Source organism: Rasamsonia byssochlamydoides (genome assembly GCF_041956645.1).
Source record: "Rasamsonia byssochlamydoides strain NRRL 3658 unplaced genomic scaffold VTN77scaffold_51, whole genome shotgun sequence".
Lineage (NCBI taxonomy): Eukaryota > Fungi > Ascomycota > Eurotiomycetes > Eurotiales > Trichocomaceae > Rasamsonia > Rasamsonia byssochlamydoides.
In genome coordinates this window covers 62,606-85,366 of record NW_027192434.1, presented here as the reverse complement: position 1 = coordinate 85,366, position 22,761 = coordinate 62,606, and the positions used below count along the sequence as shown (strand labels likewise).

At 50.7% G+C, this 22,761-nt stretch overlaps 7 protein-coding genes across 7 annotated transcripts; 5 read left to right on the top strand and 2 right to left on the bottom strand.

Moving 5' to 3' along the window:
* Positions 1 to 112: 112 nt before the first annotated feature.
* VTN77DRAFT_6699 (uncharacterized protein) lies at positions 113 to 1,395 on the top strand (the record flags this gene model as incomplete). Its single annotated transcript, XM_069423005.1, has 3 exons — positions 113 to 231; positions 327 to 639; positions 706 to 1,395. 3 exons carry the CDS (start codon positions 113 to 115, stop codon positions 1,393 to 1,395), a joined length of 1,122 nt encoding a protein of 373 aa, XP_069275988.1.
* Positions 1,396 to 3,640: 2,245 nt separating this feature from the next.
* On the top strand, positions 3,641 to 4,873 carry VTN77DRAFT_6698 (uncharacterized protein; the record flags this gene model as incomplete). The annotated part of the gene is made up of 5 exons (XM_069423004.1): positions 3,641 to 3,692; positions 3,775 to 3,876; positions 3,937 to 4,083; positions 4,150 to 4,483; positions 4,624 to 4,873. 5 exons carry the CDS (start codon positions 3,641 to 3,643, stop codon positions 4,871 to 4,873), a joined length of 885 nt encoding a protein of 294 aa, XP_069275987.1.
* A 2,736-nt stretch (positions 4,874 to 7,609) lies between these two features.
* Positions 7,610 to 12,804, bottom strand: VTN77DRAFT_6697 (uncharacterized protein; the record flags this gene model as incomplete). Its single annotated transcript, XM_069423003.1, has 5 exons — positions 7,610 to 10,164; positions 10,221 to 10,482; positions 10,538 to 11,032; positions 11,096 to 11,191; positions 11,254 to 12,804. 5 exons carry the CDS (start codon positions 12,802 to 12,804, stop codon positions 7,610 to 7,612), a joined length of 4,959 nt encoding a protein of 1,652 aa, XP_069275986.1.
* Positions 12,805 to 13,924: 1,120 nt separating this feature from the next.
* VTN77DRAFT_6696 (uncharacterized protein) lies at positions 13,925 to 14,402 on the top strand (the record flags this gene model as incomplete). The annotated part of the gene is made up of 2 exons (XM_069423002.1): positions 13,925 to 14,184; positions 14,315 to 14,402. The coding sequence occupies 2 exons, from the start codon at positions 13,925 to 13,927 to the stop codon at positions 14,400 to 14,402; spliced, it is 348 nt and encodes a 115-aa protein (XP_069275985.1).
* Positions 14,403 to 14,810: 408 nt separating this feature from the next.
* Positions 14,811 to 15,926, bottom strand: VTN77DRAFT_6695 (uncharacterized protein; the record flags this gene model as incomplete). Its single annotated transcript, XM_069423001.1, has 5 exons — positions 14,811 to 15,167; positions 15,252 to 15,330; positions 15,386 to 15,672; positions 15,764 to 15,856; positions 15,915 to 15,926. 5 exons carry the CDS (start codon positions 15,924 to 15,926, stop codon positions 14,811 to 14,813), a joined length of 828 nt encoding a protein of 275 aa, XP_069275984.1.
* A 365-nt stretch (positions 15,927 to 16,291) lies between these two features.
* On the top strand, positions 16,292 to 19,436 carry VTN77DRAFT_6694 (uncharacterized protein; the record flags this gene model as incomplete). Its single annotated transcript, XM_069423000.1, has 2 exons — positions 16,292 to 16,487; positions 16,549 to 19,436. The coding sequence occupies 2 exons, from the start codon at positions 16,292 to 16,294 to the stop codon at positions 19,434 to 19,436; spliced, it is 3,084 nt and encodes a 1,027-aa protein (XP_069275983.1).
* An 813-nt stretch (positions 19,437 to 20,249) lies between these two features.
* VTN77DRAFT_6693 (uncharacterized protein) lies at positions 20,250 to 22,662 on the top strand (the record flags this gene model as incomplete). The annotated part of the gene is made up of 3 exons (XM_069422999.1): positions 20,250 to 20,331; positions 20,405 to 22,269; positions 22,342 to 22,662. 3 exons carry the CDS (start codon positions 20,250 to 20,252, stop codon positions 22,660 to 22,662), a joined length of 2,268 nt encoding a protein of 755 aa, XP_069275982.1.
* Positions 22,663 to 22,761: the final 99 nt, after the last annotated feature.

The window sequence follows — 22,761 nt, the reverse complement described above, 5'->3', positions numbered from 1 at the left end:
TGCCGAAGACGGCCCAAGACCGGGGAATGAAGGCGGAATTTTCCCATCGCTGCCGCAATCGCTACAGCAGCAGCAATCAGAAGCAGGAGCTGCTAGTGACAATCCCTCTACGATGGCGTCTGCGCCTTCTCAGCGTCGACTCCTCCACAAAGACCGGTTTGCATACGTGTTTGGCTCGCTGAAGACACAGAGTTATCACGATCCCGCGGCGCGGGGGCCGGGATCCCATACGTACGTCGCCTTGCCTTGAAAGGAATTGTCCTTTGCTGGGATGAAATTTTAGAGAAAAAGGGGCTCTTAGCTGACTTTTGATTCTTTTCTCTTAGTATCCGTACTCTTGCCTGGAATCCTACGGGCCAACTCATCGCAACCGGGTCTGCAGACCGCACGCTCCGCATATGGAACCCAGAGCGCGCAAATGCGAGATACTCCACCGAGCTTCGCGGCCATTCAGCAGGCATCGAGAAAGTGGTCTTTAACCCTGTTCGCGATTCGGAGCTCGCGAGCTGCTCCAGCGACGGTACGGTTCGTTTCTGGGATGTCCGGTCGAAGACATGTGTTAGTCGACTTGATGTTGGAGGAGAGGCCTTCACGCTGGCTTGGTCTGCAGACGGGAAGGTTGTTCTTGTGGGCAGGAAGGTAAGGTGGTCTTTACACTCAGATGGCAATTTTCACAAACTGACACGTCCATATCATCCAATTTAGGATGACAACTTGATCCCAATTTCCATCGAAAGTCCGTCTACGCCGACGGTCATGCTGAACGGAACCTCTACCACGACAGCCACAAATGAAACCCCTACTAGCACCAACTATAAGGTGCTCGAGCCACATCCACAACCCGTTCAGACGAATGCTACCACTTTTTCGTATCATGTTCCCACTCCCTCCGCCCCAGACCTGGACTTGCTTGTCACCACCGGCGAGGGTACCGTCAAGATCTTCTCCTATCCGTCCTTTACCTTGCGCCATACCCTGCACGCACACACCTCTGCATGCCTTTCGCTGGAGCTCTCGCCTAACGGCCGTTACCTGGCTGTGGGTGGCAGCGACGCCTTGATTTCCCTCTGGGACACAATCGACTGGGTCTGCCGTCGGACAGTGTCCAGCAGTAACGGCGGCGCCGTGCGCGGTGTCAGCTGGAGTTTCGACGGACGATTCCTCTGTGGCGCCTGCGACGAGCCTGGCTGCGGCGGCAACGGTCTGGAGATTTTCCACGCGGAGACGGGTGACAGTGTCTATACCGTTCCCACGGGCGCTGGAGCCAATGCAGGCATCCCTGCGGTAGCGTGGCACCCATCACGGTACTGGTTGGCTTATTCGACGACAGCCGATGGACCGGGAGGCAGCCCGGGCGGATTGAAGATTGTAGGCGCGGCAGGAGGGGGGTTGTAGGAGGAAAGAAAACAAAAGCAAGAGTAAGAGCCAGAAGGAGCTTTTTCACTAATCCTCGACCTGATAAGAAGCTATCAGAATCTTCGATCCAAGGCAGACAGACGCCTTGCCTGATTTGCAATCTTCTGGGCCATGGCCTAGGTATGTACTAAATAGCTAAAACCATAATAGAAGCAGATATGTTGTGACGAAAGATTGTTACCTCCTACCTTTTACTATCAATGTTTGTGGCACCAAGTAATGGCTGCAAATCCATATTTCTCTGAAGCAGTACGTCATCAAATCCCCACTGTCTTCATCTGAGCATGTGCTGAGTTAGGCATGATTATTTCTAAAGCGGATGAACTTTATGGACTTCATATCGGATGGTTATCTTGGTATACTGCAAGAAGGAAAAGGCAACAACATCACGAGAGGTGTGAAGGAGAAAAAAAAACCATCTGAGACGGGGTGCCCTCCCTCCCGGAGCACCCCGGACTATCCTGTTAGGTGAAGATGGGTTCTTTTTCTTGGAACCAGAGGGATTCCAACTCGGGCTGCCTCTGACCAGGCCAGACTGTTTAGGTCTGGCCTAGGTCGTGGGTGCAGACCTAACCACTGCACCACCCAGCCCGAGTTCTATGACAAGGAGGGAGTTATTGTCATTGATATGCGCTCTAGTCAGTTAGGGGAAGCTGGGGCAACATAGGCAGGCGGTATGCCTCCGCGTTTTGGCGGTACTCACGCTTTCTGTCAATCTGTTCTACTGATTTTTGCTTTTATGAGATGGCTTCTCCCATCTCGGTGATGATTCCCTCTCTCTCTTTTTTTTTTGTGTGAGTCATACCCAGGCTACAGGATTTCCCTGAGGATGGTGTGAGATATCCTTCTAATCCAAGGAAACGAAAGATGTTGTAGCAGCAGAGTTGGAGCCTGAACCATAGATACGTCACATTGCTATCCACTAACAACCGTGAATTCTCATGTTCTTGTATCCAAGGATGCCTGCCTGTACAGTCTGTATCAATCATGACATAAGCAGCACGAACAAAAAGTTAATTGAAGTAAAATGAATGGATATATCCAGAGGCATGCATAGGTGCTGATTTATCTAGTCGAGCAAGGTGATTACTGACTGCATTTTCTAAGTGGATCCCCTGTTGATTTTTTTTCCTTTTTCCCTTTTTCCTTTTTTGTTTTCTCCTTTGAAGGTTCCTTTCAGAGGAAAATGTTGCAGAAATTTCTAGCCCGTAAATAGGTTTCCTATTCTGTCCAGCTTATAAGGCCCTGTTGTGGAAAAGTATGAATATGTACTCATCAGCTAGTCCCTAGAAATCGCACATAGATATTGGAATGCAACCAGGATATCTGACAGTTCTAGTTGTCATGGGACAGCGAGTTTGGGAGAATAATTTTAATGATCCAGGTTGAGCACTGAATGTAGAGATATAAAGTGCCTATAAATTCTAAGTTGGGATTGCGGTGTGCCTCTGCAGGTGCCAGCTTTCATGATGCTCTCTTATCACTTATCAGTCGCCTCGGGTTATTTTTATCGATGACAGGACCATCCACAGCGCTGGAATTCTCGACTGGGCGGCTCGGTCTCCACAAACCCGAGCTTCGGAGTGAGTTTATTCTTACCGCGATCTTTCAGCTTATCGGAATCAGATTTTGTCGAGGCTGAAGTCATACATATTGGCCTATTTAGGAGCCCACTTCCCCCTCTTCAAAATTCGAGAACACATAGGAACGTCGCGCGACCATGTTCGACTTCTCAGACGACGCGTCGCAACACGAAAAATGCTACACGACCATCGGGCAGTTGCCAGCCTTTGTCGATCCCAAGCAACCGCCCCAGAAGAAGTCGCCTTTTTCGGCCATTTTAAACCATCCATTCGTGCACACTGTACGCAGTTGCTCCTGTATCTTTCCCTCCAATGCGCAATGCATTGGTTTAATGGCTTTCAGAATGTTCTCTCTAACTCCAGCTCTGAAAGACTGAATTGATTCTGCCGGAGGAGATCCATCGCGTCGCGTGGGACTCGATCCGCTCGAGGATCAAAAAGCTGCAATATGCCCGAGTTTTTATGCCACTTTCTTCGTTGCTGGAGGGAGAGTTTTTCAACACGTATATCAAGACGGGTATCTAACTCATTCTTTATTTTTATTTTTATTTTCTTTGCCTCTTTTGCTCCTTTCTTCCCCCCTCCCTCAGGCCTCATGGTCTTGGAATCCATGTTAATCTTCTCGAATAGGAGATGTGCTTATGTTGTCCGAGGGCCGTGCCGGAGTAGATGATGTCTTTTCACTCCGCGACGGTATGTTTATGCCATTCAATCCACTTTGCTTGCTCTTTCCTTCTCACTAAGTTCGCGCCTTCCTAATACGGATACGGTTTAGGCATCCTGAGACTGGAACTGGGCAAGGAAAAGTATGAACGGACGGGCCTCACGGGGAAACCGATCCGCAGCGGGGGACGAAAGCATGCAAAGGAGCGATTTGGTTCGTGCTCTCTTTCAGGCTGTTGGCCTTTCATCGTTGATTAACACAACTCATTCTCAGTTGTGGAGATCAATCTGCGGTTACCTTCGATGCTCCATGGCAAGAAGGGCTTCGAGCGGATCGTGTGGGCGTTCAAAAACGTCCTGAACCACTCTGTTTCGTGGTTATTCTACGATCTGGCATCAGATTCCGCCTCCTTGGACCAAGGTACAACCCCTGATCCATTTTCTTTGCCCGCACACCATTTCGACCGTCACTAAATCCGGACTGTAGCGACGGTCCTCAAACAGCATCATCCTCAGATTATCGATTGCACTGCCGTTCAAACTGTCCACCAGCATATCCTCGTTCCGCCATTCTCCGCAGAACAGATTACAGCTCTTGCGACAGAAGAAGATATCCGGAACTATTGCAATGACATTTCGGAATGGCTCGCCCTGGTCTCCCTCGATTCCCCCAGAATCTCCGCGAATGATGATATCGACCCCTACCTGAGCCGCTATGCCGTACCACAGCAAGACCTCGCCAAGTCCTCCGCTACCGTCAGTCTCAAATGGCACGGTCTCATACCGCCCCAGTGGATCACGCACCTCTTCATCAGCATTTTGTGAGTCGAGAACACCCTCCTGACAATCGAGCTCTGCTTCTCCCACCGACCCCTTCCCCCTTACCCCGGAAAATAGCCCATTATACTGTATAATTGCGGGGATCCAGCTAGGCTGACGCTAATTGTCGTCCATGGTTCAGACGAGAACGTATTCTCCGCGAATCCCACTCACATGCCTGGTTTGCCCTCTCTTGTTCTGCTCTGGGCAGAGACGCAGTGGAAAGCAAGGATGGATATACAATTCTGTATCTACCGGCATCTGGATCTTCCAACCAGGAGAACCCGGGGCGGGATCCTGTAGCTCCTGAAGAGCCTGCAGGCGTTGGTGAGGGTAGCAATCACCGACATTTCATCTGTTGGGAGTATGTAGGCGCGTCGCTATGTGTATAGAGTGCCAAGGTATCTCTCTCCCACCCTCCCCACACCACCATCTCGCCTTTTCTATGGAGGGTGACCCTTCACTTCCCTCTAGGCAGCTTTGCTAAACTCGCAGGTATTTGAAGCCCCCCAGATTCTGCTCTTTCCTTCCTTTTTCTATCCTTCTTACAAATCACTGGTCACCGCAGTTTACTACGGTGATCTTCGTGACTACTCTCAAGACCATCGTTTTACCAATTTCGCTCAAAGACACTCGTTCTTCATCATCTTGACGAATATTGTAATCAACATGGATTACGGCGTCATCGATTTTCCTCCTTTCAACCCCGATTTTCCCTACGACCTTGACCTGGGCCTCCCCAGAGTCGAGATTCCGGATTGTATGAGCCTCGATACCTCGAGCAGATCGCTCGAGGTTACACCTACATCTGCTGGTGAGGCTCTTTCATCCACCAGCCCTAATACCGAATATGCTTCGTCCAGCGGAAGCATGAGTTGGGGCGAGACCGAAGGAACCATCGAGCCTGCGATAGTCAATCCGCAGCTGCTCCTGGTTGGGTCTGAGAGCGCCTCCGACTCGAATTCTGCTTCCAACGGTGAGGGTGAGGGCGTTAGCTCCTCCCACTCGTTGGAAGAAAACAACGAACTTGACGACCAAGGTAAGCCTTGTGGTTTCCGTCGGTTCACATGGGCATTCCAATACGTTTCTTCCCATGTTCCTTTTCCCAGTGATGTTGGATGGTTTCGCTATTCACCTCCAGGCGTCCCTGCTTTGATTCACCCCTTATTGCATTCACTTACCTGCCCGTGAGCTTGTTATCACCAAGGTGGCATGGCTTTTCTGGTCAACTATATATTTCCTGGTAGTTCTCGCACTCGATTTACTTGACCACACGCTGTGTCTGTCATATATAACAGACCCTATTTTGTGTCTTTCGTCTTGTTATATCCTGCATCTTTGCAAGCTTGCTATATTTATATTCTTTTCTCTTTCATGCTGCCTCACTTGGCATCAGACGAGATACTGATTTCTCTTCCCCTCTTAGATCTGGAATGGACCAGATTCTTGGTTTTCCCACCTTGTGAGTCGGATGTTTCCCTTCCGACTCAAGAAGGCCCCGTGGAGTCCAACGTCGACCCGACACCAGCGACGAACGACGACACCGTCGAGGAACCTCCTCGCAAGCGCATCCGGGTGAGGAGAAGGCAGATCGTCCCTGCAGAGATCTCCTATTCGCAACTTGCAGGGGCAGGCCCAACGCAGATGCCCCCTCAGATGCCCCCTCAGACGCCCGCACAGATCGAGACTCCACGGGGCTCCTCTTTCGCGGATCCTCAAACCGCGATCACCCCTCTGCCGCCGACAACGACGGCTTCTGAAAACCCCTACGGGCAGACGTTTCAGCCTCTGCTTCCGCAATTTCATGGCCAGAGCATGTATGTGCCTCTTGTGCCCCTGGACACAAACATCATCTACAAGAACGTCTCCCTCTCTGCCCTAGCATCAATGGCATCGGGGACTCACTTTATCCCCTCCAGACCGGCAGGGGGGGAGACGTTCTCATTGCAGGGCCAAATACAAGCGGCTCCTGCTTACCCGTCTCCGGCCAGAACTCCTGGTGCCCGCCCCTTCACGCCGCAGCCCTCACAACCAGCACAACCAGCACGGCAATTCACCTTCGCTGAGAACACCGTGCCCAGCAACTTTGTCGCCAATCCGAACAACCATGGAAGATGGATGGTCGACAGACTCGGGAGGCGGCACTACTTGAACGCGCCCAGGAACAGGCGGCCTCGTATGGAAGTCACTTGAAAAGGGCCCGTCCGGAGAAATCAATTGTCGAAGACGGATCGTGCCCAACGTCACGGCGTCGTCTCCCTATTCCAGAGAGACGAGCTGGAATAGGGAGACAGATCACTTACAAGAAGCGGACAGGGACCTGATGTGAGGTTTTTACCACTGATGTGATGGGAGCTGCCAACACGGTAACACCATAACATCCGTGTCTAACCAACCATCGGTGGAAGTTTCCCTCACATCTCGCAAGAGCCGAGCCGAATGGCAGGTCCAAGTACTCTCCCTCGTCAATTGGGGATGAGGAAATGTCCGTTATCTTATGTACATTTATACATACATACACTGGAGGCCGGATGCATATGACGGTATAACCAGTGTTGACCCATGGGTCTGTATATTACTATATATAGATAAGACCTCGCATCCAATCTATACATTCTTCCGAAAGGAAGCAATTGCAGCCAACATTCAATTCAATTTCATTCCAAGCTATAACTAGTAGATTATCGGGTAGCATCGTAGATCGCTCCACTGCGTCCGTTGTATGAATTGTGCCTTGTACAGTACAGTGGTACTTAATGAAACCCGATCATTTCTATTTCCTATCGCGCAGCGCAACACAACCTAGAACGGACAGAACCCTGATATGCAAAAACGAAACAAGAAAAAGAAAACAAAAAAGAAATACCACTTATCCCAGACCAGACAGACTCGATTAGACTTGATCCCGTATCCATATCCATATCCATATCCAGCTCGTTTTTCTTCTCTTCGAACTACCTAACCGATGAATGCGACGCAAAAACAACAGTAAGGGAAAAAAAAAACAAAGGAAGAGAAAGAAGCATGCGCTTGTAGATGTCATTACATTACATCATGATAAAAAAACAAATCAAAAGGAAAATGCACAGCAACACCCGTATACAAAAACGCAAACGCAAGTGGTTAGGCTACCCAATAATATCATTGACCACGTCCTGCAGGATAGGTCTCTTGCTGAGGATCTTGTCACCCGGCAGTGCCTTTGCACCAATCTTTTCGGGCTTTCTTTTCATTGTTTTATTGACATTGTTGCCTTTTATGGGACTGAGAGGGTTGCGTCTCTTCTTCTGGTCAGGGGTTGTGGTGGAGTTGGCGCTCTTTTTCTGAGATTTAGAAGGAGATTGAGTAGGAGATACGATCCCGCTGATTCTTTGGCTCAGGTCTTCACTGTCCTCGAAGATGTGGTCTTCGATTGCGTTCTTGGGCAGGTTGTAGACCCAGCCATGTGACTCCATCAGATAGACGTATTTGTGGAGCAGTTCGTTGCCGTCGCGGAGGGTGGTTCTGCTGCCGATGACGAGCAGTTTCGTCCGCGCTCGGGTGAAGGCGACGTTGACGCGGCGCCAGTCGCGGAGCAGCTCGCCTACGTTTTTGTCCGGGTTGCTGCGCACACAGCTCAGGATGACAACTTCCTTGTCCCGGCCCTGGAACTTGTCTGCGGTGTGCATCTCTAGTAAGGGTGCATAGCAGCGGAGAGTCTGTTTCAGCAACGACAGCTGGCTGCGGTAGAAGGTGATGACGCCGATGTCGCGTGGTGAGATGCCGGATGAGACAAGCACGTGGACGAGCTGGGTGCAGATAGTTGCTTCGGTGTTGTTCACGATACGAGAACCGACCACACACTCGGGACCCTGTCCGGAGAGGGTATCGGTGTTGACGAGTCGCGTCTTTGCGGACGGATCGAGCAGGTCTCTGAGCCAGCATCGGCCGTGATTAGGACCTAGGCACATGGATCGCTGAGATGAGAATTGGGCCAGAGAAGTCGCATGGTGACGCTTGAGGCCGCTATTCAGGTTTGGAATCTCGAGGGAGCGCGAGGCGACTTCAGGAGTTCCGCATTTGAGACGTCCAGAGTAGATCAGAGTGTTCGATAACAACATGATCTCCTCGCACATGCGGTACTGATGCTCCAAGTTGACCACCGATGATGGGTGAGCATCAGAGAGAAGCTTGAAAAGGCTAACATCGAGGCCACCTTTTTGGGCTTCCTTGCTCTGCACCAACGGTGGCAGCTGGTAGTGGTCGCCAACGAGGATGAATGTCTTTGCCATGCGAATGGGACCCAAACAGACCGGGAGCGTGATCTGGGAAGCTTCATCGACTATGCAGTAGTCAAAAACACGTTCATTGAAGATGGGATGGTTGACCCCCAGACACGTTGTCGCAACCACCCTTGACTGCTCGTACGATTCTTGAAGTTCCTCAATCGTCTTCTTCGGGATTGCGGCTAGATCAGCGAACTGCTGAACCTCTGGATGCACCTTAGCAGGAGCTCCAAGTCGCAGAATGCGGATGTTGTCATCTCGAATCTTCAGAAGGATGTTGTCAACTGCGGTATGGGTGTAAGACGTCAGGAGAACACTCTTTCCCTGGGATACTAGAGCACGGATGATATGAGCGATTGTGGTCGTTTTCCCTGTGCCGGGCATTCCAAGAACAAGGGCATAGTCTCTTGCACTCATCACTTTCTCGATGGCCTGCTTTTGATCGACATTGAGGCTCGCTTGAGCCGAGCTGGACATCATGCATGACGAGGAGACTGGTTTGAACGAAGGTTCTTGCCCCTCGATAATGAGCCTCCTGAGCTGTTGAGCCTGAAAGAGGTCCTTCTCCATCATACAGATCAGGTTGTTGCGAACAGTGGCCATTCCATTGCTGAATTCGTCCTTGTCGAGTCGATAGAGAATCTGCTCCTCATCTCCTTCCATTTTAATTGGGTCGGACTTTTCCTCGTCGCAGATTTCCATAATACCATTGAATGTTTGATTTCTTTCAGGATCAAAGCCGGGGCCCTTGATTCGAGCATTATGCAACCTCCGATCAACAGCAACCGTTATCCGTTTCGGGCTGATGTGTAAAACATAACCATTGGCCAAAGCGAAATGGCCCTTTTCATCGGAGATCACGATTGGCTCACCAGTGGTGATCTGAGATTCTGTAAAGGAAAAATCGGGGGCTGCTTTTTGTTTGATGAACGTGTATTGATAGCGGTTGATCTTCGGACCATTCTTGTCTTCGTATGCGGACCCCGGCTCGATTATGACATTGCCAAAGCAACGGCCTAGGGACTCACGTTCGCTGCTTAGCATGGTCCAAAGCTCACGTCGAAACTTCATCATATCTTTCTCTTCTTTGGTTAAAAGATCGTCCCATTTTCTGAAAAAGTCACGGTGTTTGACATTCAGATGGCCGACAGCTTCGTCAAACTTGTCGCCCATACCACTGCTTTCACCATCACCATCATCCATCAACTTGTGGTACACAAAACAAGCTGTTTTCGAGTAGCATTGATTGCACATATGCGGCCGTTTCAGCATGGGAGGAAGCTCCACCTTCTCACGGACATAGCAGGCCAGACGATTTCGCTCTTGAATCATTTGGAGGAGCTCATGCCGAACACCTCGTACACGGAAAGTCTTTCTCATCTCAAGATAGTAAAGGAGTCCGAAAGTGACATCGATGTCTGCAATGTGACTTTGAGTCTCTGGCCAATGAAGCATATGATGTGTGTGAACTTACCATAGCGATCAGAAAGCAATAAGGTATAAAGCGCTGTTTGCGCCCTGTGGCTGTGGCTCGTATCCTTTTTGCCCGTTTTGACCTCTAATGGAACGGTGAGAGTCCTCTCGTCTTCCCCGTCATCGTAGACAACTTGGACAGTCGCGTCGACGTTCCCCTTTAGTCCATACATTGGCGACCAAATGTGCTCCTCAACTTCCAGGAGTTTGTTGATGCTCAGGCTCGCCTTTGAGCCATGGCGATCCTCGACAAGAGACTCAGCCTGTGTCTCAGTCAGCAAGGACCTCTTGGAGTAAGAATTGGAACGTATTGCTCACGCTTGGCTTTGCCCTTAGGAACATGTCGGCCCAAGCTTTCAACTCAGGAATCTTGCTCATCACATATTCCACGGCATCGATCATGCTGATATGGATTGCGTATAGGCTCTCAACATATCTGACTAGGACTTCTTCGACCATGGTCCTCAGCCAGTCAAGCTCCCATCGGTTAGCTTTCATAGCTTCCTGGAACACCTCATGAAGGATGTGTCCAAAGACCTGTGCTTTGCTGATGTCAGCCGTAGCCTTGATGCGATCTTGAAGAACAGCTCTCCGTTGGCAGCCGATTGCATCAGCAACGACGGTGGCTGATATAAGGTGATCCGGATGGAGAATGATCATGTTGTTGGAATTGTCCACAATGCACTGGCCTCGACTATCGAAATCGCCAATGAGGTGGATGTACGAATTCTTCGTGCAAGGACTATCAAACCAAGATTCTCGTAAGATAATGACTTTCTTGTCTCCAGTCTTCTCATCCTCAACCGAGAGTACCTGAAATTTTGTGTGAGCCATGGATGGTGGCGAAAAGGATTATCATAAACAGCTTTTACTGACCTGATCTGGTTGGGTGCGCCCTTTCGAGGTAACATATGTACTTTCTGCGATATTGACTATAAGGTACCGTTTGATAGCTTGTTGCGCTTTATGCTTCTACACAGAGAGTTCATAGTAAGTATCTATAAAGAAAGGACAGTAGGCTAAGGGTAACCAACTTGATTGCAAGCATCTGCGCGAGATTGAAGCATAGAATCTTCAATGGCCGCCAAATCAAAGTCCTCATCGTCAAACTCATCGCCTGATGATATGTCTTCTGACTTCTTGGACCCTTGAACTTGCCGTCCACTTGCTACGCTAGAATGAGCTGCCCCAATATGGACAGTTGAATTCACAGATTCCTGCCCAACCTGTCGGGGGGAATTGCCCCGTTTAACTGGTGTCTTCTCATCATATTGTGCAAGTAACTCCTCCATATTTTCTGGAAACTCGTCATCGTCATCAAATTCATCATCGTCCTTTTGTGCATCTGCATTCGAAGCTGAAACTCGTTGCCTGTTTCCGTGTTCGGCCGGACTTGGTGACTGTTCTGGATCAAAACCAGTTTTATTGAAAGAGGTTTCTGACATCATCTTTTGATTTTTCGTTGAATCAATGAAGGGATCTGTTGAAGATTCGACCAGTGCAAGGAGGTCCTCATCCAGGTCATCATCGCCAAATTCAGACGATGACTCCTGAGCCTTAGCTTCACTCGCAGCATCAGTTTGACAATGGCTTTTTTCAGCTTCTTCCGTAGCTTCGTGAATGGGCTGTCCAGCAGCTTGTGATTTCCGTTTTCCTTCTCCTGAAGACGGTGATCTATTTCCTGATACATCCCCCCGATCCTGCGGTGGAGACACACTCGGTGCGCCGGTTTTGGCCCTTGTAGACTTCGCAAGACTCTCTTGGATTTTATCCAACAGAAAGCTGAGTTTCGATGATTTCGAGTTGCCTGAGTCGAGCACGTTGCTCTTCGAGCGGGAAAAAATACTGCGCATGTCTTCACGGCCTTCAATTCTCCTTCTTTTGGTTTTAGAGGCAGGCCAGTCCACATTGCAGCTGACTGATCTTCTCAAGCCGGATGAATCCCTGCCTGTCTTGGCCGACAGGGGAGTCTGGGGCGAGGACGAGAGGTTGGCGAATTGAGGGGGGAGTTCGACGTTGCCTTCGATCTTACTTTTGCCGACATAATTGTTCCACAAATCGGTAGCCATATCGTTCTGCGGTGTCTTCAAGAGAAGCTCTTTAGTCCCACCTTCGAGGCCCTTCCTGAGCGGGGAGCTGGTGGGCGAAGAACTGTGACGGCGCTTCTTGCCCCTGGTGGCAGGGGTCACACTGGGCGGATCTGAACTTCGGGGCACATGTTGCCAGGAGACGTAATCATCTGGCGTCAATTCCTTTCCCGGCGCGAGCTTGAAAGCATCCTCGGTGTTGCTGATTAAGTCTGCTAACGGGATTCTGTTCGCTGGAGTCTTGGGACATTCTTTGACGGGCTTCGCTTCCTTAGCTTGCGTCGATGGTTGAGATTTAGATGGAGAGTTCGTCGGTTCCGCGACTCTATTCATCCATGAGATTTGGTTCTCTTTGTCCCCATTGGCCGCGGCTCCAGAGGTCGCTTTTGAAGGCGACTTTTCGGGGTGCGCTGGTTCCTCTTCAGTCGGGACGTATCGAAAATTGTTGAGTTTTGACCGTGTACTGGAAGTAATATAAGGATTGTCGTTTGCGGTCATGGTGAAAACGTCTAGTGGCTCTGTATTCGAGCGTCGCTCTTAAGAGCATTGAGGAAGGCACAGTCAACAATGGCAGTTCCGAGAGTCAATAGGCAGTGGAGTGTTGAGTTTTTACCTGTGTCACAGAAACTGTTAGATAAGGAAATCCATAGCTGAAGAGCCTCTCAATAACAGTCCATGGAGAGGCAAGGCGGCCTCAATGAAGTGAGGGATGATCGATGTAGACTATGGCAACCGCGGTTTGACGCGTTTCCACGCGTCATGGCGTGCTGGTGCCTCAGGCAATATAATATTTCTACACTAGTAGTAACTGATGCCTGGCTTTTAAGGCAGCAAATTTCTTGCCAGGATGAATGTCAAGGTTGACTGTACCACATGTGGCCTTTAATCATTGCATTGGAGATAAAGATACCCTACAGGCCAGGTCAACATTTGACTGCGTAGGGGTGCAATCTTGCGATATCTCTACTGTTTGCGCGCTTCTGGTACTGCAGATAGCCATTTAGTGGATTTGAAAATGAAGACCTCGTCTTGAATGGCCAGCGTGAAGGGACATTTCAATACACTCGTCTCCCTTCACACTGTCCTTGAGAAATAATTGCAGAAGGAAGGCTCATAGCGGACCTCTTTTTTGGGGTCGCGGGGATGGGGATGAGTGGTCGTCCAAACACTTCTCTGCAAAGATAGGCGTAGACGTTGGAAAGAATAACGCGATTCTCCGCGGTGAAAGGCAATGCGATGTGATACAACGGTTGATTGTGGCGTGCTGGGATCTGATGCAATAATAGTGCTTGGCTTTTCCGCAGGAGACTTACCCAACTCGGCCCACCCGGGATCCGGACGACTCCTGGTTAGCTCCATCACCCCGTCTGCTCCTCTCAACGACAAACCAGTCATCCAAGAGCGTCCACAGAAGCGAACCACCTGCCAGCTAGCCAAGTCGGCTCTCAAGTTAATCAATTGAGCCCGGTGTCGCTCTGTTGAGCAAACCACCACATCGCCATCGCCCTCTCGTCACAACAAATTTTCGCCCCGCATCCGAAAAGCCCCAAGGGCTCACCGCACTTGACCTCCGATTGCCTCTCTTGACTTATCTTCGACGCAGCTTGCAGATCTCGCGATGCCTGCTCGACCTCTGCCTCTCTCACTTCGATCTCGCTGCCTCTTGCGCAAGCCACACACCTCCCGTGCTTTCTCAACACGAAGCAGCCTGCATGCCGCGGATCATGGGAACCACTACGACCCCCCAGGTGGCTGGCTCTTTGGCGTCAAGCCGGGTCAGAAATATGTAAAGGAGGGCTGGGAGAACATCTTTTACATTGGATTCATCGGAAGTTTGGTGGCCGCTGGTGTTGCATACGTTTTCAAGCCCGACACATCGTACGTGCAGTCATTCCCCGAATCGGCTTTTTGCCCGAAGCCATGACAGATGTCGCACTCGTTTTTCCTCAAGAAACCTTTTTATTCCAAAATTTACGGAGCTTGTTGCTAATACATCTCGGGAATATAGGATACAAACCTGGGCCTTGGAAGAGGCACGCCGGAGATTGGAAGCGGAGGGCATACTGGAAGACCCCGATAAAATCCAGAAGCAGTGATTTGCGTTGAGTTTCTTCGATGACATATCCAGCTGCGTTGTATATAGAGATCAGGGGCGGGAGGTTCTGATCTGGTTTGGCGCAGTCATATGAAAGAAAGCTGATGGGCAGGTTCACGTTAGACCGTTTTTTCCCTTTCCTAACATGCGTTCCTTTTTCTTTCTGTTTCTATAATGCGGACTACCCTAGCATTCAATGGACTGCTGCTTTTTATTTCAAAGCTGAGTTATGGAATGGGACGGAGAATATCTGTGTTCGTGCTCGGTGGCAGTGTATAGAGTTCGAATGCCTTTCAAAAGTTTGAGACTATCTTCATCCGAAGATTTTCTTGATACACAGAGAAGTGAACTATGTGGAATTTTGCATAAAAACGGTGTCATGAAGTGAACTATTACGTTATCCCGAGTTTCACACCTCGGGGTAGACGTCTGTCCTTCTCAGCAGAGGCATTTCTGATCGGATCTTGGCCACAAGGTTGAGGTCAATCTCTGCAGTCGCGATCTCAGGCTCTTTATACTCGCCCCCCAGCTTTGCGACCACTTCTCCCCAGGGATTGACAATCATGGAGTGGCCATAGCTGATCCTTTTCTCGTTGTGAGGCCCAGCTTGCGCGGCAGCAATTACATATGATTGAGTCTCGATCGCTCGTGCACGGAGGAGAGCCTCCCAGTGTGCTTTTCCTGTCGGAACAGTGAATGCAGATGGGTATGTGATGATCTGCGCGTTTTGACGTCTGAGCGCGAGGCTAATCTCGGGGAATCGCAACTGGAAAATACAGATGTGTCGTATAAGCAATCTGTTCTCTTATCTTCAAGCAGTCAGGATTATGTTCATCCTAGGATCACTCACGTCAAAACATATAGAGAGACCAACGCGCCCAATAGCAGTGTCAAAGGGTGGAAGGATTTCCATCCCCTTGTCCACGCTCCTAAGTCGACGACATCAGCGACATTTCAAGGCAGTCATGTAAAGTCACAACGTACGCGCTCTCTTTTAGGACTGGGCCATCTTTGATTTCCACATCAAATAGATGGATCTTCTGATATCGTTGCACGATCTCGCCTTGTTCGTCAATCCATATTAAGGTGTTCTTCACCTTACTACCACCTTGGGCGGGCTCATGGATCCCAACGTTGATGGGCAGCTTTGCTTGTCTGGCCTCTTTCTGAAGACCCAAGACAAATTCACTATCTCGTACAGAGCGAACCAATGACACTGTCTCTGCGCTCGATGAGGCGATATAATCTGAAGCTTCAGGAAGGAAGAGTGCCTGGCTGGGTGTTAGATTCTCTTCTCAAGGAACATCTAAGCTATGTCTTTCGGGAAAGAACTAAGATGAAAATTTGACGGATCCCTCATACCTTGGCACCAGCAGCTACAGCCTTCTTAACCAGAATCTGGCATTGGGCGAGATTAGCCGCCATGCTCGCTGTCGAGCATAGCTGTCCCACAGCCTATGATAGAAGTGAGCGGGGTTCGCAGCAGGAAATGAAATCATGAAGAGGTGCATACAGCTATTGCCATTTTGACTGTCCTTAAGCCGTCAAACTACAATAATTCTATATCCTATCACGATAGAAAACAAATTCAAAACATGGGTATCAATAGTGCTGTGTTATTCGTGCAGAGCTCCTGTCTGTCGTGATAACCGATAAAGTCGACGAGATGTCGGCATAGTTTCCTGATTGGTCCGCGAGGCTTCCTCCGCAATCAACTCCATCCCGCGAACGTTTGATATTTTCATAGCTCACGTCATATCCTCCGTTGCAACTTTGCTGGGCCAAGCACTGCTGAAATACGCAGGAAATTCTTTTCTTTAAACTCCTGCGAGAGCAGTCACATTATTCGCTCGGCCCCCGCCCCCCAAGGGCTTCGAATTTTAACCCAAAATGAAAAGTCTGAGACGAGACTTCTCTTCGAACCCTCAGGCCGCAAATGTCTCCAGCAAAGTTTTTGTGAGATCTACGAAGAGCGGAAAGGTTCAAAAAATTGTTCGGGAGCTCTACCTGAGACAAGACATTCCTTGCTCCTCGAAACTCTGCACAATATGTCCGTCATATGCGCCCGCGGACGCGAATGGCAACAGTACGAGACCCCCGTCGGTCGCAAACAATCGAATGCCCAAGCTAACACATAATCAAAACAGTTGCGCCCTTTGTCCTTTCCGATCGCCCTGCCGGAACCCAAGCTTTCCCCAAAGGCCATTATATTGTCCCTGATACGAATGCATTATTGAATGGCATGGACCTCTTTGAGCACACGGGGGCATTCTACGACGTGATCATCCTGCAAACTGTTCTCGAGGAGCTCAAGAATCAATCCCTCCCACTCTACAACCGCCTTCTCGCCCTGATAAAAACAGACGAAAAGCGCTTCTACCTCTTCTTCAATGAGTTCCGGTTGGAAACCCACGTACGTCGAGGACCAGACGAGACTATCAACGATCGGAATGACAGAGCCGTTCGTACCGTCGCCAAATGGTATGAGGAGCATCTTCGCCAGTCAGCGAAGAAGGGAAAGAAGGAGAAGTCCATTCCGGCAATTGTCGTCATTACTGACGACAAGGAGAACTTGCGCAAGGCCAAGGAGGAAAATGTTACGGCTTTGTCGTTGTCGGACTATGTCGCTGGGTTGGAAGACTCAGATGCACTCCTAGACATGATCAATGAGTCTCGGGAAGCAAGAGGCCCACGAGAAGAGCTGTTCTACCCCGAGTACTATTCCATGTCAAAGATAATGACAGGGTTACGAGCGGGCACGCTACATCAAGGCGTTTTCAACATCTCGCCCTACAATTACTTGGAAGGATCTGTCAGTGTGGCCGCGTTTGACAAGCCCCTGTTAATTCTTGGCCGTGATAACAGCAACAGGGCTATTTCGGGGGACGTGGTAGTCGTCGAGGTCTTACCGAAAGATCAATGGAAGACCCCTTCTTCAAAGATCGTCGACGAAGAGGCGGTGACCAGAAATGAAAACCCTGAGAGCGAAGAGAATGAAGCTGTAGTCACGGAGAGAGAACGAAAAGCGTTGCAGGAGGAAGTCAGAAAAGCACATGGAAAAAACGCCGAAGGAAGGCCACAGCCGACTGCGCGGGTCGTTGGCATCGTCAAACGAAACTGGCGCCAATATGTCGGGCATGTCGATCCTTCTTCTACCTCTTCGCTGGCGAAGTCCGGACGACGACAGCAAACGGTCTTTGTGCTGCCAATGGACAAGCGGATTCCTAAGATTCGAATCAGGACGAGGCAAGCAGCTGAGCTGCTGGGCCAGAGAATTCTTGTGACGATAGATAGTTGGGATCGCGATTCCCGGTATCCCACAGGCCATTTTGTTCGGTCACTGGGAGAATTGGAGACGAAGGAAGCAGAAACTGAAGCCTTGCTTCTCGAATACGATGTCCAGTACAAGCCGTTCCCCAAGGCGGTTCTGGACTGCCTGCCACCTGAAGGTCATGACTGGAGGGTACCTGCTAGCAAGGACGACCCCGGGTGGAAGGGACGTCGCGATTTACGAGATCTGCTTATCTGCAGTATCGACCCTCCTGGCTGTCAAGACATCGACGATGCGTTACATGCTCGGCCATTGCCAAACGGCAATTTTGAAGTTGGTGTCCATATCGCCGATGTGTCGCACTTTGTCAAACCAAACACTGCCATGGACACCGAAGCTAGTATGCGTGGTACTACTGTCTATCTCGTTGACAAGCGAATTGACATGCTTCCTATGCTCCTTGGTACCGATCTTTGCTCCCTTAAGCCGTATGTGGAACGCTACGCGTTTTCCACGATCTGGGAACTTACGCCCAATGCCGAGATTGTCTCGGTCGAATTCACGAAATCAGTGATTCGCTCGCGCGAAGCGTTCAGCTACGAGCAAGCGCAGATGCGAATTGACGATGTGTCCAAGACGGATGAGTTGACCCAGAGCATGCGCACGCTGCTGCATCTCTCCAAGATCCTGCGCCAGAAGCGGATGGATGCGGGCGCCCTGAACCTCGCGTCACCCGAAATCCGGATCGAAACCGAGTCGGAACTGAACGACCCTCTAACGGACGTCAAGACCAAGGCACACCTGGCGACAAACAGCTTGGTTGAAGAGTTCATGCTGCTTGCGAACATCACGGTCGCATCGAAGATCTACGAGACCTTCCCTCAGACGGCCTTGTTGCGAAGACACGCCTCACCTCCGCCGCAGAACTTTGAAGAGCTTGCTACACAACTGCAGAAGAAACGGGGTCTGACTCTGGATGTGTCAAGCTCAAAGGCTCTTGCTGATTCCCTCGATCGCTGCGTCGACCCCAAGAATCCCTTTTTCAACACCTTGATCCGTATTCTGGCGACTCGATGCATGACTTCGGCCGAGTATTTCTGTGCAGGTGCCCATGCCGAACCCGACTTCCGCCACTACGGTCTCGCCTCGCCCATTTACACACATTTCACGTCGCCCATCCGGCGATATGCCGATCTGGTGGTTCACCGGCAGCTCGCCGCCGCCATCGGATATTCTACTGCTGACGGTCTCAGCCGACGCAGTCAGCTGGAGGATGTATGCAAGAACATCAACTATCGGCACCGCAATGCTCAGTTTGCGGGGCGAGCCAGCATTGAGTACTATGTTGGTCAGGCGTTGAAGGCGCGCGGCGAGATGGTAGCGAAGGGGAAAGGTGGCGATAAGAATCTCGGCGTCGATGAGGAGGGGTATGTGATGCGGGTGTTCGAAAACGGAGTCGTCATCTTTGTGCCGCGTTTCGGCATCGAGGGTGTCGTCCGGCTCGAGGACTTCATGCTGCCGGGGGAGACGATGCGGCCGGATATTCACGACAGTGAGAACAGGAAAGAGCTTGCACTGCGACGAGACAGCGAGTTTGATCCGGAAGAGTACACTGTGCGGGTGTGGGAGAAGGGTCATCCAGAGCGATCGTTACAGGTCGAACTGTTCGAGAGAGTCCGCGTGAACGTCAGCTCAGTGAAGGAGGAAGGCGTCCGTGGTGCGGGTAAGAGGAGAGTGCGGATCTTGATTCTGGGGAAGGCATGACGACTTCGAGAAGACATGATGAATGTGCAGAAAAGCAATCTCTATCCACGGGAGGCATTCCGATGGCAAATCCTTAATTCCAAGTAAGTTGTAATAGTTAAATTTGATAGATCATGGCCGCACTACATGAGCATTAAGCAACCATCCTAAAACGCATGAATACAACACATCAAAAATCTATGCACCGTTCTACCGAGTATAAATCTAGAAATTGGATAGAGTTCATAAGGCTCGCGCCGGCTGACGATAGCCTTGGTAGGGCCGCGGTCAAGGCACGCTAAGGCTCGCCCCGATTCCATCCGTGGTTTGGTTGCCCCGCGTTGGCCTCGCGACGGACACTTCTGTTTGTTTGATCGGCGATAAGGCCAGCTGTCTAGCTGGTTCGGATCTAGCCAGCCGATAATCATATCGTGATACTCCGGTGGCTGGTGTTGGCCCTGCTGTGTTGTCCCTGGCCATAGCTCCAGTGACGACATTGACGACAGTACTTCACATGATACATCATTCATCCTCAACAGCAGCATTGCGAAAATATAGCAGAGCGCCAGTTGGTAGAATGAACATTCTTACAGGGATTACCCGTCCATAATAATAGTATTGTCATCACGTTTTTCCCCTCTTCATCTTCGATCAGACTAACCTCCAAGACAACCTGTTGATATTTGACCCACTTTGTTTTGGGTTGCTGCTGCGGAGACGGAGCCCAACACCCACTCACGCATATAACAGAATAACAGAATCTCGCAGAATCCTCCTCGCCATTTATTATTATTATTATTACACCAGCATCACAATTTCTGATCGATAGCGGCCATGATACACATACACAGGCACAAAGACCCTCAGCGGAAGGTCTCTCCTCCCGGTCCTACGTATATGTCCAGTGACCAAGTCGGTTCGTGATGCCTTTCAGATGCTGCGAAAGAAACTCTTCTCAAGTTCATACTGATGGTCCTCTGCGCCTTTAGCAAGCTATCTCAAAGACCTTCGAACGAACCGCCCCCCTCGTCCCAATGGCTCCAGACCACTCCCATCCAAAGCGGCAGGCTCCGCATCCGAGTCCCGGGAGCGTCTCCCTCCACGGGCCTCGTCTGCGTTATCAACGACCAGATCCAGAGAAGGGTCGACAGAGAACCTAGTTGGCGAGGCACATCCGCGGTCGGCCAGTACATTGTCTCATCATCGCACCACGTCACAAGTCTCGGTGGGCAGTTCTGCTGGGCGGCCATTGGTGCAGCAACCTGACGCGTACTATATCCGGAGAACTATGTCACCTAACGCCAAAGTGGCTCACAGATTCAGTGCCGTTTCGCCCAGTGGAATATATCGGGAGAGCGGCCAGCGGTGGCTGGAACGACAGGAGGCACGTTCTTTGCGTGATGCATTGGCAGAGATGGACCTGCAGGAAGAACGACGCATACATGCTGCCGCACAAGAGGAAGCAACGAGACTGGTCTGGGAGCACCGGAATCCGGGAGTGCCTTACAAGGATCCGTACGCCCCATATCGCAATCCTGATCTGGACGCCCGCAATCGATACCGCCAAGGCAGTCATGCAAGGAGGCAGACCGTGGGAGGCCACGAGAATTATTCTTCCACTTCTCGGGAATCTCGTCCAGCATCAGATAGCTCTGGGGAGCCGTCGTCGCCCGAGAGCAATCACGATACGTCTACTACAAAAGACGGCACCTCAAAGAAGAAAGGCAAGGTGAATTTCGCGTTACCGCCGGAAGATACTCCGGTAGTAAAAGGACGCGGCAGTGCGACATCGAGGTCCAGGACTGCGAGTGGAGACTCCTCGAAGGGTGTCTTTAGAAATCCAGAGGACTCCATATACGAAGAGCCTGAGGAGTTGAATAGCCAGACGGAGCAGAACAATTCAGCTGCACCATCCCCGTCGGCGCTCAAGGTGAAACCACGAAACTCACTTCCAGACCGATCCAGTACTCTTCCATATAATAAACGATACTCGCCTGTCGAGATTCATAAGAACCCTCCCAGCCAATCCAAAAATCCTCAATATACGATAAACCCGCCTCCCACGCCACCATCACCAGACTCAAAGGGAGAAGACGCAGCCCCAACGAAGAATGGACTCGAGATACGGAGCGAAGAGATTCGGGCTGCTACCAGTATGAAGCTCAAAGACCGTAGTCCCAAACTACCGATGCCCACGGCCGTCAGTAATCGCCCGGGACAACCGATTGTCAGCTTTGATCCGAATTGGAAACCTAAAGAAGAGCAGCCGAAGAAGATTGATGACAAGCCCAAGCCTCCAGTCCCAACGATCAATCTTCCTGGTGAGTCCAAAGACCCGACTCCCTCAATTTCTGTGTCACCACCAAAAACGTCTGCCGACGAACCCACCGGTAGATCAAGACCGCTGCCAGACCCGGCAAAGAGCAGACGACAGACACCGCCGGATCCCCAGAAGATGCCGCCAGCTTCTGAACGCAATTGGTACTCGCCATTCACGAGAACTGGGGTTCCCTCGGCAAGCTGCACCACTTGCCGCTTGCCCATCTCAGGACGAGTCGTAACCGCCGCCGGGGCCCGTTTCCATCCCGAATGCTTCACCTGCTATCATTGCAAAACACAACTGGAATGCGTTGCTTTCTACCAGGAGCCCGAAGCGAAGCGAGCGGAGAGACTTGCCAATGCCTCAGCCGATGACGAAGAGGCCAAGGCGATGCGATTCTACTGCCATCTTGATTTCCATGAGCTGTTTAGTCCGAGGTGCAAGAGCTGCAAGACCCCAATCGAAGGCGAAGTGGTGGTTGCGTGTGGAGCGGAATGGCACGTTGGTCATTTTTTCTGTGCTGAATGTGGTGATGTATGTCGCTTTCTTCCTCTGTCGCCTTTCTTCCTCCCCTTTAAATGGAACAGGTGCGCTAATCCGATACAGCCTTTCACTCAAGAAACCCCCTTTGTGGAAAAAGACGGATTCGCATGGTGTCTCCGCTGCCACTCCCGCCGAACAGCAGCTCGCTGCTTAGGCTGCAAGCAACCGATCCTCGACGAAGTCGTCGTCACAGCCCTGGGCGGCCAATGGCACGACAAGTGCTTTGTGTGCCACGAATGCGGGAACAATTTCGGCCCCGAAGGGCGCTTCTTCGTCAAGGAAGGCGAGCCCAAACGCTCCGCGAAGGGGCGCATCATCGGCGGACCGGTGCAGCTGGCTGTCTGCGAGAAATGCGAAGCGATCAGATTGAAATCTTCTCATTGACTAGTACTATCAGCGTGGTGGCGTAAGCAGGCTTGGCGTTTTTTGGGTCAGAAATCGGACGCATAACTGTTGATCATCATGATATAAGGTAGTTCTTTC